At 42.2% G+C, this 17,161-nt stretch overlaps 1 protein-coding gene across 2 annotated transcripts in view; it reads left to right on the forward strand.

Annotated features, from left to right (window-relative positions):
* Nucleotides 1-11,414, forward strand: part of ankrd11 (ankyrin repeat domain 11) — a 134,670-nt gene extending 123,256 nt beyond the window's left edge. For both annotated transcript variants that reach the window (XM_017458534.2, XM_053676746.1), the window contains 5 exons: nucleotides 1-5,887; nucleotides 5,998-6,096; nucleotides 6,462-6,605; nucleotides 6,716-6,808; nucleotides 7,256-11,414. The exon at nucleotides 1-5,887 is cut by the window's left edge and continues 1,165 nt beyond it. In XM_017458534.2, coding sequence (XP_017314023.2) covers nucleotides 1-5,887; nucleotides 5,998-6,096; nucleotides 6,462-6,605; nucleotides 6,716-6,808; nucleotides 7,256-7,441 — 6,409 coding nt within the window. In that variant the 3' untranslated portion in view covers nucleotides 7,442-11,414. The remainder of the gene's footprint in view (nucleotides 5,888-5,997; nucleotides 6,097-6,461; nucleotides 6,606-6,715; nucleotides 6,809-7,255) is intronic.
* Nucleotides 11,415-17,161: the final 5,747 nt, after the last annotated feature.

The raw sequence follows: 17,161 nt of genomic DNA on the forward strand, positions 1-17,161 counted from the left end.
ACGACAAGAGTCACCTTCAGAAAGTAAAGTCAAACTCTCCAAACATGAAAAAGATCATTTTAAGAAAGAGGACAGGTTGGCAAAAGTTAAAACTGAAGAGAAGGACTGGCCAGGGAAAGAAGTTCAAAGAGTTTCTAAAGAAGAGAAGTCCAGGAAAACAAAGGAGTCTAACAAAGACAGAACGAGTAAAGATGAGAAGGACAAATCTTTAAAGACCGAAAAGGAGAAAGGCTTGAAGGACAAAGAAAAGCCAAAGGAGGAAAAACAAAAATCCCATAAAGAGGACAGAAAGAAAAAGTCCAAGGATAAGTCTCTCAAAGCAGAAAAAAAGAGTGAGCAGAGAGAGGAGAAGCATTTTAAGTCAGAAAAAGACAAAACTGTAAAAGAGGAGAAGTCAAAGAAGGATAAGACCCTCAAGGAAGAACCGGATTACGAGGACTACGATATGAAGAATCCTTTTTTAGAGGACACCAAGATGAGTGCATCAGATCATGATCGATGGCCATCAGACCTTTCGTCCGACAGCTCTCTCTATGAAGACGATAGTTGGGATGCCCCCATGAAAGAGTACAAAGCAAATAACAATTCTGTGAAACTCATCGTGGAGACGATGAAAGACGAAAACCGGGACCGGAAAAAGGACAACAAAGTTAAAGACAAGAAGTCTGAGCATGGTGACAAGCGCTTTGAGAAAGATGTTACTTCCAAGAAGAAGGAGAAGGAATCCTCTGACAAAGGAAGCGACAAAGGGAACGAAAAGAAGAAAGACTGGACCGACAAACAAAAGCTGAACTCCGGTCACTCGGAGAAGGAGAAGAAACGAAAGGAGTCAGCCGATGGGGTCATCAAAGAGAAAAAAGAAAAGGAGTCGGTTGAGGGCGGCAGAGACCGGAAAGATTCCTACGAGTTTACCAAGGAGCGTAAAGACTCCAAAACCAAAACAGAATGCTTGAGAGATGACTATGGCAATGAGACTCTCTTCAAATCAGAGAGTGAAACTACTCCGAAGTCAGACCCCAGGGAGAGGAACCACTCTGGAAAAGAAAAGGAGAAGAAAGGGGATGGCATTGAGAAGAAAGACAAGGTAAAGGGCGAAAAGCACAAAGATAAGCCTAAAGATCGAAGTTTGGACCAGGAGAAACCTGAGAAGAACTCCATTGACAGGTCTTTGAAAGATAAAGACATTGAAAGGAGCTCCAAAGACAAGAAAGATGGGGCTAAAGATAAGCACAAAGATTCTCATAGCAAGGATAAGGAGAGGAAGATGTCATCTGAGCAGAGTAAAGACAAGAAAGAAAAAATATTCCAAGACAAACATGGTGAAAGGGAGAAGGATTTTCTTGAATTTAAAAAGGAAGAAAAGAAGCCTGAAAAGGTGAGGGAGAAGACCTGGTATAAAATTGAGGATATATTCACAGATGAGAGTGAAGACGAGAGCGACAACTACAACGGAGGAGTGGCGAAATTGAGTGATTCCTTTGGACTGTTGGACTCTCACCGTAAAGACTCCACACCTGATATAGATGACATAGATGTCCTGACGGATAAACACAGGAAGTACTCTGGAGAGGGGAAACAACACTCTATAGAAAATAAGAAAGAAAAGGAGCATAAAGAGAAAAAGAAAGAGAAGACCTTTGATGCAGGAAAAGAGAGAAAAGGCTCCATGGAGAAACACAAAGATAAGAAAGACAAGGATTCAGCTGATCTAAAACACAAGGACCGCAAAGACAGAGCATCTGTGGACTCCAATCAGGAGAAGAAAATCCGACAGAAACCAGCTGACAAGCGGGAGCTCGCCGAGGAAAAGAGCAAAAGCAAATACAAAGATAAACCGGACCATCTGAAAGATAGGAAACTTTCTAAGGGGAGTGGCGAGAATGAGAAATCCTTGCTTGAGAAGCTAGAGGAGGAGGCCATGAACGATTACAAAGATGATTCCAACGATAAGAACAGTGAGATCTCATCAGACAGTTTCACAGACCGGGGTCATGAGCCAGTTTCAAGCAGCTTTTATGACTCCTCAAATATTACCCTGCCAGATATGTCCGAGGATCGAAGAGAGTCGCTGTCCATTTCCAATGCGCAGGACAAATTCAGAGAGAAAGAGAGACATAGGCATTCCTCTTCGTCATCGTCCAAAAAGAGTCACGACAAGGATAAGGAGAAAGGCAAGAAAGAGAAAGCCGATAAGAGAGACAAGTCGGAGGAGATTAGAGAGTCCTTTGGCCGTAGAGAGAGCCTACCTGTTGAGAAAGAGCCCATGCCCTTGGAAGCTGATCCATACACGTTTCCATACGGCTCTAAGGGTGACGGAGAGGACGACTTGGACAGAACTCTGGAGTTTGAAAAGGAAATGTCCAAAAAGGATAAGACGAATAGCATCATTACTAACGAAAAGATTAAAGACAAAAAGAAGAAAGAGAAGCATAAAGACAAGGTAAAAGAGGAGAAACACAAATATTCAGATGGCTTTGGGTCTTTCCGACACACAAAAGATGAGCAAAAATCTGGACTGAAAGAAAGTCCTCAAGTCACAAATTTGAAAGATAAGTCTAAAGAAGATAGTCCAAAATTTGATGGCAAAAACAAGGACAGGAATAGGGACATCACGGACAAAGAGAAAACCGATTATATCAAGACCAAGGATAAACTCAATGATGGCGACAAGCTCGGCCAGTCAAAAGACACCTCCCGGAAGGACACTCGCCCACGTGAGAAGCTTCTGGTTGATGGTGATCTCAGACTAACAAGCTTTGGCAAAATGCTTAGTTTAAAAGATCAGGAGAATGAAGAGCGCCATAAGAGACACAAGGAGAAGATGAAACAAATGGAGAAATTAAGGCACAAATCAGGAGATCCAAAGCTTAAGGAGAAAATCAAGTCCAGCGAGGATCTGAAAAAGAACCGTAGTGATCTCTCATCTAAGAAGTCTGGCACATTAGACTCTGCTTTGAAAGACAAGAAACTTAAAGAGCCTTCCCAGATGATGTCCCCTGATAGGAAATCACAGCCACTGGACAGCCAGAACTCAAAAGACTGGCTAGCAGGCCACCAGATGAAGGAAAATCTTCCTGCTTCTCCACGACCTGATCAGAACAGACCAACAGGGGTCCCCACTCCCGCGCCTGTGCTTTCGTGTCCAAGCTACGAGGAAGTCATGCAGACTCCTCGTACACCGTCCTGCAGTACAGAGGACTACCAAGAAATCATATTTGATGGACTAGACTGTCAGAACTCTTCTGCAATGACGATGTCAATGAATGCCTGCTCCCCAACGTTCTTTGATAGATACACATCTCAGAACTCATCCCATAGTTTCCCAGAAGGAACCTGCATCACACCAGCGAAGAATATGCAGCTACCCCTCGAGAGTCGATCGATCGCCTCGGAGGTCAGAAGACCCCTAGAAGAGGAGTTCAAAGCAGAAGCTGACAAGTTTCTTAGACAGCAGAATGCGCCTCGAGAATTCGACTCTTCTGCTTCTCACCTTTGTGAAGACAAAATTCCAATGGAGAGACTTGAAAGTCTTTCATCTTCGTACCCCTCACCTCACATTAACATGCTGTCTCCAAGGCCTGACTCGACACAGCCTGTACTTGATAGAGCTTCTGCAGCCAGTTCTGGGAATGATGCCAGTGAACTCCCTCCAGAGAGCATGTTCAGTTATCTCACGAAACCGTCAACTCCAGTCCATAGACCTGACCCTCAATGTCTGGACATAGCTGCTCCTCTAACACCAGCCCCTGCAGCTTTGCCTCCGATGGACATTGATGACTTGTCCGAACCACATCAGAGTGAGCCCAGTGTGCTGCCGTCTGATCCAGTGAGTGGCAGTGAATATTTACCTCCTCTCGTGGAGGAGCAGGATGAAGATGAGGATGACGATGATGATAACGAAGACTTGGAAGAGGACGAGGAGGAGGAGGAGGAGGAGGATGAAGAGGAGGATAATTCGGAGGAAACGGCTGAAACTCAGATTGCTTCGGATCAGGCCATGCAGTCTACAGAAGATCCCGCGTATTCTATTGGATTAGACGAGTCTGTCATGAAGACTTGGGCTGAATCTCTTGATCGTCGTGAGCCTGAAGTCCTTCCACTGACACCCACTCATCCTCAAGATAACATCATGGAAAACTCTTGTGACCCGTCTATAGGGTGGACCTCGGATGGTCTTATGAAATCACCCCATGAAAGTTATGGGGAGGTTGAAGCTGCAGTTTCAAAGATCAGCAGTCCATATTCACACTCCGATTGTGAACTGCCACCTATTCCTACTGCAATACCTGTCCATTCATCCATGACACCCCCTTATTCTGCATATTCCAGGTCATACCCACACATTTCAGAAAGTCATTACGAGGTACAGAAAGACAATGTAGAGGATATTTCTTCATCACCAAGACCTGAAGCAGAGCCTGAAGAATCAAACTTCATGCCACCCTCCTCAACTCAACTAGAAACGTTCTTCACAGATATCAAACCACACGTTGAGGAGAATCAAATGGACGTCGAGCCATCATGTGTGGCACAAGAGAACAGAGAAGAATCACTCAGTTACCCTCAGAGCAGTCTTGCCCAACCAGTAAGCTGTGAGTCTCACTGGGCAGACCCTTTTCCTAACACAGTTGATGAACTAGATGATCTGAGTCCATTCTCTTTGCCAGACCTTCCCTTCCCAGAAAAAGAGATGCACGAGTCTGAAATTACAGCCCCAGAGACAACAGAGAGCAAACATCCTCCTGCCCAATTAAGACCTTTGGAAACAAGCAAAGAACTAGGGATGTTGGATGTTGGCTTTCCCAGTTTGAGCAAACCCCCATGCTCACCTGCAGTTGTTCCTCCATGTGAGTCTGCTCGGGATTTGGAACCGACTCCTCATGATGAGGAGAGTTACAGACCCCAGCATGAGCTTGAACCAGAACCTCACAACATTCAAGATGTTCCATCAATAAAAGAAAAAATCCAGGACGATGAGCAGATGTTTGATGACCAGGATGAGAGTGATGGTAACATGTATTCAGTTGTTGATGGAGAGAATGACCAGGAATATAGACAGAAAGACACGGCCCCTGATATGATGACGTCAGTAACACCATGTTTGGAACCACTGGCACCTTTAAAATCAGATCAAATCACGTCTAATCCCGTGGTTGTCTTGGGTACCTCATGCAACTCTTGCCTCCCTACTCCAGTCTTGACTGTCACATCATCTAGTACTACGCAAATATCAGAAGCTTTGGAGACAACAGTAAAACTCCCAGCTGCACCTGCCACAACCGAGGCCCCCAAAAAGGTTGAGGAGATAGCTCCAAGGATGACTCGCAATCGTGCGCAGATGCTGGCCAACCAAAGTAAGCAGAGCACTGCGACGAGTGTCTCATCTTCTACAACCTCCTCCCTCGTTACCACAAACATCACCACTATTTCTCCATCGTCTCTTACCTCTGGAGAGAAAGAGAAGGAGCCCATCAGCACCATCACTGCTCAGGCTTCAACTCCTCTTCTCGTCACCAAAACTAAAGGACGCGCTGAGGAGGAAGATGGCCAGACGCAGCATCCTCGCAAAAGGAAGTTCCCGAAATCAGGCCAACAACAAGTGCAGGTTCAGCTCGTCAACACAGCAATGCAGCAAACACGGGAGATGATCCAGCAAACGTTAGCAGTTATAGTCAATGCCATCAAGCTGGATGAAATCGAGCCATACCACAGCGACCGCTCCAACCCTTACTTTGAGTACCTTCAGATCCGCAAAAAGATCGAAGAGAAGCGGAAAATTCTTTGCTATATAACACCACAAGCGCCCCAGTGCTACGCGGAATATGTGACGTACACAGGCTCCTACCTGCTAGATGGCAAACCACTGAGCAAACTGCATATCCCAGTGGTAAGGACATTATTTTACAAAATAACAGAAGCTTTCTTGTTTTTGCAGAACTTCCTAACAAGCACGATTCAAAATGGATACCAACAGAGATTTTTGTTTCTGCCCTGCAGATTGCACCACCGCCATCTTTGTCCGAGCCCTTGAAGGAGCTCTTCAGACAGCAGGAGGCAGTAAGGGGGAAACTGCGACTGCAGCACAGCATCGAGCGGGTAAGTGCACCAACTCCAGTCACCCACACGCTGCCTGTGTCCTTCCCTTGGATCCCTCAGCTTGCTTTAGTAGTCAGGCTGTTAAAATGAGTGCTTTGATTGCTCAGCACTAAACCTTTTGATTAAAGTGATCAAAGCCCCGCTGTGTAATAGAAAAAGCCCTGTATCCACAATGTGCGTTTTTTCCAACTGTACCAGGTATTGTGTAATACACTCGAAATCCTCGTTTCATCTTGCACTCATCTAATATCGCTCCTGTGACTTGAAAATTGTGTGGTACCACCTTAATCAAAACTTGTCTCAAGGGTCAGATAGTCTACAGTGGCGTTATGTACTTCTGTAAATATAATTTTCCTTTTCTATAGGAAAAGCTGATTGTGTCCTGTGAGCAAGAGGTCCTGCGAGTTCACTGCAGAGCGGCCAGAACTATTGCTAATCAGGCTGTCCCGTTTAGTGCTTGCACCATGCTTCTGGATTCAGAGGTTTACAATATGCCATCAGAGAACCAGGTGAAATGCCTTTCTTCTGCTCATGACCTATTTCTCACCTCTCAGTGCTAATCGTCCCTAGTCTGTAGAATAATTTGGTAAATGTTGGATGCGTTGATGTGTTTTAACAGGGGGACGAAAACAAATCCGTGAGAGATCGCTTTAACGCCCGGCAGTTTATCTCTTGGATTCAAGACGTGGACGACAAATACGACCGTATGAAGGTGAGGATCTCACTGGTGGTCATCTTTGTGGAAATTCTTATCTTACATGTACTGATACAAAACCTACGGAACGTGACCAAAAATGTAACTGGCATGGTACCTATCATGATGTACACAGCATGATGCTAATTGATTGTACTAGTATACAGTGTCTAGAGCAGGGGTGTTCAATCTTATCTGCAAAAGGGCCGGTGGGCGTGGGTGCAGGTTTTCATTCCAACCAAGCAGGAACCACACCTGTTTAATCAGTTGATCTTGGCTTTCAGTAGACTCAGGTGTGGCTTCTGCTTGGTTGGAATGAAAACCTGCACCCACTCCGGCCCTTTGCGGATAAGATTGAACACCCCTGGTCTAGAGGTAGATTTAAATTTAGGTTGAACCGGCCATTAATCATAGTGCTTTTGCATCCTTATTTCTTATTAACGTCACGCTCCTGGTCCTCCGTAGACGTGCTTGCTGATGCGGCAGCAGCATGAGGCCGCCGCTCTCAACGCAGTGCAGAGGATGGAGTGGCAACTCAAGGTGCAGGAGCTGGACCCTGCTGGACACAAATCTCTGTGCGTCAACGAGGTTCCCTCCTTTTACGTGCCAATGGTCGACGTCAATGACGACTTTGTACTGTTGCCTGCATGACACGAACACACGGAGACGCAGAGAGTGCGGTCGAAAATCCTCATTTTTCAAAGAGACATCAGACAGCGAGTTCGGTAAGGGCTAGCCGGTTTGAAAAGAAGATTTCTTTGAGAAGAGTATATACGTTATATATTATATCGAAGAAGGTAAAAGAAATAAAAACTAAATTGCCCCCCCTTCCGTCAGAAGAGGGGAGCATCTTTTTACCGGGGGGAGAAACACAACTTGCACTTTCATCCTTAAAAGTTTTTCTGCTTTTGTTTGGAATTTAAGAAGCAACACTGTTTTGCTTTAAAGCTAGCCCGCCCTCTCCTGCCAGTTGATTTGGGTGAAAGTAAATAAACGGGGGAAATGAAAATTATTTTTCTTTATTTTTGGATCCCCTTTAAACTTCAATTGCATCAAAGGGGAGGGACAAGACAGGCTCCTCCACCTTCGTCCTTCAGGATCAGGGACAGAAGGCACAGACGGTGTTCTCGAGTGTGCTGAACAGCGATAATGTGGTAAAACACGTCGAGGTGCGGCCATATGTTAAAGAAAAAAACAAAAGACATATAAGGCCCTAAGGTGCAAGATGAACGCTGAAACATCCACAGCTACAGCGGGACAACATGCTGCTGGACTCGGATCTCTCACGAACACAGCAGAGGAGAGCATGTCTCCCACAGCCCACAGCGCCCAGAGCAGGGCAGTGTGGTGAGGCTCAGTGCCAGAGTGAGTGAGGGAGAAATCCCTTCAGCACCAGGACATCCCACCTCAGACATCGTGAGACCCAGGGTGTCCTCAGACCAAGCGGGATAAGGAGCAGTGCAGGTTCACAAGCCTCTGATGGTCCACTGCAAAAAGCCAGGCCCGTCGTGCTAGCACTCTGCAAACATCTGCAGAAAGAGAAGGAGACGGAGGACAACTCGAGAAATGCGATGTTGCAAACCAAGAGGCAAAGACTTTTACAAATGATGTTTTAGTGGAGGTTTTTTTTTTTTTTTTTTTTTTTTTTTTTTTGGTCTTTCTTTACATGGGCATTTCATTGTTCCCTTTCTGAGGACGTGACTTGAAACACTACAGAGCCAATGTTAGTTTAATGGAGAAAAAACAAACAACAACAATTTAAAAAAATGAAAAAAAAAATATTGTATTCCGTAAATGATGTACAGTTTTTATATTCGTTAACCAATGTATTCTCGCTGCCTTCTAGATAATTTATTTTGCCACCCATTACTGCACAGTTGTAAATAACTTATGTACTGTAACATCACACAGTTAAGTGTAAAAAAAAAAAATAATAAATGAATAAAATTATCTTTGTATGTACAGTTCACTTTTGGGCAGCACTTCCCCCACCCCTTACCCACGGGCCAAAATGTGTACACGTCGTCAGTATTTTAAGGACTCGTGTGTACAGGTCTTTAAGGTTCTGTCCAAGGTCGGTCATCAGACTATACGTAATCCCTCAGAATGAAACCGTCAGGGCCACAAACATAGTTCTCAGATGTAGCAGAGTGATTATGGATTATTTAAATAATAATAGAGGTATATTATTCATTGCTTTAATACATAAAATACATGTTATCTTAAAAAAAAAAAAAAAAAAAAAAAAGAAAAGAAAAAATATAAACCAAGAAAATGCCTTTTTACAGTTAACATTTTCCGATTTCATTTAAAGCTGCACACGTTATAGCTAGGAACATCAGCAGCAGCAGCGTGCCGAGCCGATATAACCTGGTTCTTAACAAATATAGAGACATTCTTTAAACAATCCAATACACTGCTGAATATATTACATCTAACACAGAGGATCCATAATTATTAGTGTTCTCTTTTCACCTCATCCCTTCTTTTCTAGCATGTATCATCATTGACACAACTGCGAAGTTTTATTTTCTTTCCTGTGCAAGTGGTGATGAGTAGCTCTTTGTGTAGTTGTGTTAACTTTAAAAAAAAAATTTTTTTAGTATTTTTTGTTTAAATCTGCAATCTAAAGGAATGGCACCAGAATACATTAGTGATTGGTTTAGCTTTTCTCCAACTCTGTTGTGAAGGATTCTTTTCTCCAGAAATTTCCAAAAGGCCCTCAGTGTTGGGCATTTTGATGATGTGGCCATGTAAGGTCATACATGAAATAAATAATAATAATAATAAAAAAATTGGTTACACTCCATATTTTTTTTGTGGGCTCTTGGACTGTTTCCATAGTTACTGTCCTCGTGAATGCCCCTCACGTTTGCCCCTCGTTGTAGTGCACATTACAGATTTTTACCCGTTAAGCTTTTCTTTGCCGTTTAATTCATCTTCAAAGCACAATCACACAGCATTTGAATAGCCGCGTTGACAGAGGGGACTAGTGCAAAAGCGTTGTTTTAAATCGTCCTGTTTTATAATGGAACTTTCATAATTACTAGGTATTGTGTTGTGGGTTTGTTTTGTTTTGTTTTGTTTTTTTATCCTGAATCCTGATTTTAAAAACCGTGTTTTTGATATTTTACCGTTCATCGTAGCTGCCTGTACTTAAGTGTGTGACATTTGCTCAATCATCCAGGCTTGTGTTTGTGGGTTTGTTTGTTGTTTGTTTGTTTTTATTTCTTTTCTGTTGTTCCCCATGTGTGATTGTGTGTAGATGTATGGATGTTAAAATACCACATGAAGCAGTTTTTGTACGTTCATTCGTTGTTGATTTGACATACAGGGCATGTATGAAAAGGTTTCCATTTAAACCCGATGCTCCTTTATTAACTTTTGTCATATGACATTAATTTGGCACAAAAAAAAATTAAACCAAATATGCTTGATGAGTGTGTGTGTGTGTGTGTGTGTGTGTGTGTGTGTGTGTTTTCTTCCCACCTCAACAATTATGGTTTAAAAAAGCAGAATGTATCTCATTACTATCCCTGCAAATCTCACTATTGTTTACAGATGCTTTGTGTGCTTGTTTGTGTGTGTGTGTGTGTGTGTGTTTTGTCTTCTGAGTTGTTAAAGCCCTACTCTTTTAATTCCTTCTGCCGTTCTTTGAATCTGTTCAACAGGAGGCTTGAAATTGTGATGTGGGTTTATGTAGCAGTTCTGTACCATGCTCATCAGCTCGTCTATTGAATCCACCCCTTTTCCGTAACGCTTTCGCAAAACGTTATCCTAGAAACTGAATTTCCTTTCTCCGAGTGAAGCACTTCCTTCCTCCCACTGACCTCCATAACACATAATTACCTCTGCGATTTGAGTTCACCCGGGTATATTCTTTAACCTCACACGTTTACACGCCAACAGGTCACAATTTCAAGCCTTTATTTAATTTTTGGGTTTTTTGTTTGTTTGTTTGTTTTTTTATCCTTTTCAATATGCATAAATCTGACAGTAAATGTTTCTTGGAAAATGATTCATAAAGCATGTAGAGCTATTCTTAAATGGTGAGAAATAACCTATTTATTATCTTTTTTTTTTTTTCTGACACCTGTGGTATGTTTGAGTTGGAGGTCTCCGCTGTGTAAATTTTCCTCTTGTAATGACTAAAGAACCGAGACGTTGTACATAAAGCTGTATATAATCTCCCAGGACCTTTTGCACCCTTCTCTTTGTACTAGTCTGATCTTGCGTAGAATGTGGGGTTCTAACAGCAATGAGACGCTGCAGGTGATGTAATAAAGTCCCTTTTTTTTTTTTTTTTTTTTCCTTTTCTTTTTTATTTTCCTTTTGTACAATGTAGTTGAATTGTGTACATATTGTTGGAGCAGCTATGGGAGGGGAGGGGTTTGTCGATGCTATCGTCAGTGCTGTCAGAGACCCAGTACTTTCACCTCTAGCTGTGTCGATATCCTGCAATTCAAACGCGAGAAACTTAAAAAAATGAAAAAAAAAAAAAAAAAAAAAATTAATGGAGTAAAAAATTCAAAATTGTTATTTTCTACAGTTGCATGTACAGAGAGCGCGAGAACTGCTGTTGTTCCTCAGAGATTATGTTCGTAAATAAATTTTTGAAATATTATTGTTGTCTGTGATTTCTTGCTACTTTTAAAGTCCAGCAGAAATGTATGAGGGAAACTAATGATGCCACTGTCCTATATCTTTCTGGATATCAGAGCTGGAGTGTATACATCATGTGCGTGTGGATGTCAGGGAAAAACCCTTGACATGCATTTTTTTTATTCAATTTTTTTTTTTTTACTATATATAGTTCTCATAACTACATGTATTCCATGTATGCATGCATCTCGACCAGAAGTAAAGATCTAGCATTTTCTACTCTATTCTAGCAGAAGACAATTCTTCTTATCCCCAAAAGTGAAAGAGATTTCATTCCAAGTCCACTGGATGACGTTCTGTCTGTCCTAGCTCGATCATGTCTATCATCACGTCTACATTTATAACCTCATCTAGTAATGGAAAAACATTGCTGACGTATTTTATAGAATTATTTAAGTAGTGTACAACGGGCAAGGAGTTCTCGCTTTGGATATCAGCATCACCCACATCAGTCTCTGTTTCATCACCTGAGGGGAAAAAAAAAAAAACACCGCATTAAACACGAGCCTCGTCATCATCTCTTCACTCCTGATCTCTGTTCATGCTAACGTTGGTAATGTCTTTTTATTCTTTTAGACTTTGAAACATTAATACTTGAAACCTGTTCAGAGTTGTAAATGTTTTGATTTGATTTTGTGACAGGTGATGCTGACGGTCGATATCTGATCACAGAATGAATGTCTGTTTCACTTGGATGTGTAACACTCCAAAAAAAAAACCGATCTGATGGTGAGTAAAGCACAATTTCCTAGCATGGTTTTAGACATCTTTTAGGCAGATTTGTTAAACTGGCTCATTTAAAATGCGATTTTTTCAGACAGACACCAAGGTTAGTGTGTTGTAACCTAAATAAAAACATTTCCACACTTGATGTTCCTCAAACCGTTCCTGAACAGTTTTCCAGTGTGGAAGGATGCGTTATCTTGCTGAAAGACGCCACTGGCATTAGTGAATACCTTTGCCATGAAGGGGTGTACTTGGTTTGCAGCGATGTTTAGGTAGGTGGTACGTGTCAAAGTAACATCCACATGAATGCCAGGACCCAAGATTTCCCATCAGAACATTGGCCAGAGCATCCTGGTGCCATGTCTTCCCCTGGTAAGGAGATGCACACGCACCCAGCCGTCCACATGAAGTAAAAGAAAACGTGATTCATCAGACCAGGCCACCTTCTTCCATTGCTCCACAGTTCAGTTCTGATGCTTATATGCCCAGTGTAGGCGCTTTCTCCAAGCTGTGATGCACTGTGTGTTCTGAAACCTTTCTATCAGAGCTAAACTTTCAGCAATTTGTGCTACAGTAGCTCTTCTGTGGGATCGGACCAGACGAACCAGCTTTCGCTCCCCAAACGCATCAATGAGCCTTGGGCGACCATGACCCTGTCGCCGGTTCACCGGTTGTGCTTCCCTGGACCACTTTTGGTAGGTACTAACCACTGCATACTAGGAACCCCCTACAAGTCCATTTTGGAGATGCTCTGACACAATTTGGCCCTTGTCAATTTGCTCAGATCTTTACGCTTGCCCATTTTTCCTGCTTCCAATACATCAACTTCGAGAACTGAATGTTTACTTGCTGTCTAAAATATATATATATATATATATATATATATATATATATATATATATATATATATATATATATATATATATATATATATATATATATATATATATATATATATATATAATATAATATAAAATAAAATAACATAAAATAAAATAAAATAAATCTCCCCCACCTCTTGACCGGTGCCAATATTTGATAGAGGCCATGATGCCAGATAAACAGCCCCAAAACATTAAAGAGCCATCACCATATTTAACCGTGGGCATGAGGTACTTTTCCATATGGCTACCTCTTTGTGTACCAAAACCACCTCTGGTGTTTATTTCCAAAAAGCTCTATTTTGGTTTCATCTGACCATAGAACCCGATCCCATTTGAAGTTCCAGTAGTGTCTGCACACTGAACACGCTCAAGTTTGTTTGTTTCTGGATGAGAGTAGAGGCTTTTTTCTTGAAACCCATCACCCTTGTGGTGATGTAGGTGACTTCGGATTGTCGTTTTGGAGACTTTCTGACCCCAAGACACAACTAACTTCTGCAATTCTCCAGCTGTTAACCTTGGAGATTTTTTTTGGCCACTCGAGCCATCTTCGTCACAGTTCATTGAGACGATATAGACACGCGTCCATTTCCAGTTGACTGGAACTTCTTAACTAACTGATCTGATGGTGGAAATGGGAATTTTCAACGCTTGTGCTATTTTCTTATAGCCATTTTCCATTTTGTGAAGCTCAACAACCTTTTGCCGCACACCACAGACGTATTCCTTGATCTTACCCATTGTTGTGAATGACTAAAGGAATTTGGCCTATGTGTTACCTCATATTTATACCCCTGTGAAACAGGAAGTCATGGTTGAAAAATTTCCTGTTCCTAGTCACCTAGATGTACTAAAACAATTAAAATAACAGTGGGAATTTTTGGATAAACCAGTGTTTTTGCAATTGTTTGATATCCCTGAGAGTATTTTTGTGAATTCTTTTAACAAAAGGTTAAACAATAGACAATTTTTCCACAGCCTCCTTTGCTCATATTTACCAAGGGTGCCAATATTAGTGGAGGGCACTGTATGTTCAGTTCATGGACACTAGCATGGCGGACAACTTTAATACTTAATCCACTCTGAAAGCATCTAATTTTCCATGGGAATCCCAGAGGCTTCAGCTTTGGCCTAATTTACATACATTTCTGAATTTCTGAGATTTGATTATTTAAAATGTGCATTTAGGGTTCTGGTACAATTTTACTGTAATCTCTAACTCATAATTTCGAATAGTGTTTTCAAAACAAAGAAAAGAAAAAGATATTAAATGTTGTAAAGATGTAAATATTTTAAATACATTACAGGGGAAATGAATACAATTAATGATTTAATGTGATGTGCATATGATTCAAATGTACAAAATTAATTCAAATACTTTTGTCACCTTCTATGATCCACAACATCCTACTATGCTCTGTGGCATGTGTAGAAATGCTGAGCAGGCCCAGTTGACCTTGATTTTGAATAAAGTTGGCAAGAGGAAAAGGTCAAAGTGACTGAAAGATTTGCCTTTTCGCTTTTATCCAAAGCGACTTACAAATGAGAAAATACAAGCAAAGCGATATATCAAGCGGAGAACAATACAAGTAGTGCTACCATACAAGATCCGTCAATTGAGTTCCAGAAGAAGCAAAGTGCGCAGAGTAGAGGTGTAAGAGCCAGAGTATTTGTTTGTTTATTTGTTTTTTTTTAGGGGTTGGTTACGTGCTCGCAGAAGAGGTGGGTCTTTAGCTGTTTTTTTTTTTAAGATAGTGACAGATTCTGTGGTCTGGATTGAGGTTGGAAGATCATTCCACCACTGAGGAACAGTTAGTTTGAAGGTTCTTGAAAGGGACTTTGAGCCACGCTGAATAGGTACTACTAAGCGTCGGCCGTTGATTGATCGCAGATTGCGTGAGGGAACGTAAGCCTTCAGGAGAGAGTTGAGGTAGGAGGGTGCTGTTCCAGACAAGGTCTTGTACGTGAGCATCAAGGCCTTGAATTTGATGCGGGGGGCTACATGAAGCCAGTGGAGGGAGATGAAGAGGGGTGTGACATGGGTTCTCTTGGGGTGGTTGAAGACGAGGTGTGCTGCTGCATTCTGAATCATCTGAAGGGGTTTGATGGAGCTGGCCGGGAGGTCTGAGAGTAATGAGTTGCAGTAGTCCAGTTTTGAGATAACAAGAGTCTGGACTAGTATCTGTGTAGCCTGTTTGGTGAGGTAGGTCTGATTTTCTTGATGTTGTACAGGATGAACCTACAGAACCGTGCAGTTGTTGAGATGTGGTCTGTAAAGGTCAAGCCGTCATCGAGAATCACCCCAAGGTTCCTGGCCGTCTTGGTTGACTTGAGTGTGGTTGAGCCGAGCTGTACAGTGAGGTTGTGGTTGATTGAGGGACAGGCTGGGATGACGAGAAGCTCAGATTTTGCCAGGTTGAGCTTAAGGTGGTGTTCCCTCATCCAGACTGAGATGTCCGAAAGGCAATCAGAGATACGTGCTGAGACGGATGAATCATCAGGCTGGAAGGACAAATGGAGCTGGGTGTCATCAGCATAGCAATGATATGAGAAGCCATGAGACTCAATCACCTGCCCGGAGATGTAGTGTAGATAGAAAAGAGCAGTGGACCCAGAACTGACCCCTGTGGAATGCCAGTTGTGAGTTGCTGTTTCAGAAATACCTCCCCTCCATGATACCTTGAAGGATCTGTCTGAGAGATAGGATTCCACCCAGCGCAGAACCGTTCCAGTGATGCCCAGTCTGGAGAGAGTTGACAGGAGGATCTGATGGTTCACAGTGTCGAAAGCAGCAGAGAGGTCGAGTATGATGAGGACAGATGATCTAGAGGTTGCTCTTGCTAGTCGTAAGGCTTCAGTGATGGAAAGCAGAGCAGTCTCCGTGGAGTGGTTGCTCTTGAAGCCAGACTGCTTGGTGTCCAGGAGGTCGTTCTGTGTGAGGAAAATTGGAGAGTTGATTAAAAACGGCCCTTTCAAGAGTTTTGGGGAAAAAAGGGAGGAGGGAAACAGGTCTGTAGTTGTCAACTACAGCACGGATAAGTGATGGTTTTTTAAGCAGTGGGGTAACCTGGGCCTGCTTAAATGAGGTAGGGTATGTGCCAGTAGAGCGGAACGTGTTAAAGATGTTTGTGAGTGCAGGTAATAGTGTGGGAGAGATGGACTGAAAAAGGTGAGAAGGGGTAGCGTCAAGAGGACAGGTTGTGGGACGGCTAGAGAGGAGGAATTTAGAGACATCAGTCTCTGAGAGAGGAGAGAAGGAAGTCAGTTGGGAGTTACATGGAGGAAGAGCCGGTCTATCCATGTCTGGGGTTGAGAACTGATTCCTGATTGATGTAACCTTGTTGGAAAAGAAAGTGGCAAAGTCATCTGCAGTGAGAGAGGTAGGGGAAGGGGGAGGAGGGGGACAGAGAAGAGAAAAATCCTAAGCTTCCAGTTGGTGGCACCACTGTACCACAACACACAAGACATTTTTAGTGAACACTTTGATTTTCAGTGGTTTATACCATAAACAGTGGTCTGCCATAAACCTTAATATTTCCAGTTATTCAATAACAATCACCCAATTTATCCGTTTATGAGCAATGTGGCCTAAATTATAATAATATTACAGTACCGTGCAAATGTTTACACCCCCAACTGTTTTAGTTGGTAGGGAAACAAGGAAATGGACATCTATTTTGTATCTTAAAAAATAAATAAATAAATGAAAGGAAATGAGTGTATGCTGTAACAATACAACAATTTAAATCACTTTTCCACTAGAAATATATTCAACATACACTGTTCAATCATTTTAGGAACAAGTGTAAAACCGATCATACTAAATGTCTTGGAGGTTTATACATTTCCTTGCCAGCTTTATTTTATGCAAAGGGTGTGCACAAAACTATAGTTTTTATGAGGTTTATTCAAATCAGCCACACATCCTCTAGATAGTCAAGGTCCTGGCACGTGTACACACAGACTCCAGCTCAAATATGTGCAAATATAAGTCTGTGTATAGAAACGAGAAAGTGTGTGTGTCTGTTTAAAATTAACATTGAGTCACTGCTGACAGTTGCTGCACTCCTCTCTACCTTCCCTATGAGTATCCATCCATCCA

The sequence above is a fragment of the Ictalurus punctatus genome, chromosome 27 (genome assembly GCF_001660625.3).
Source record: "Ictalurus punctatus breed USDA103 chromosome 27, Coco_2.0, whole genome shotgun sequence".
In the NCBI taxonomy this organism is placed as follows: domain Eukaryota; kingdom Metazoa; phylum Chordata; class Actinopteri; order Siluriformes; family Ictaluridae; genus Ictalurus; species Ictalurus punctatus.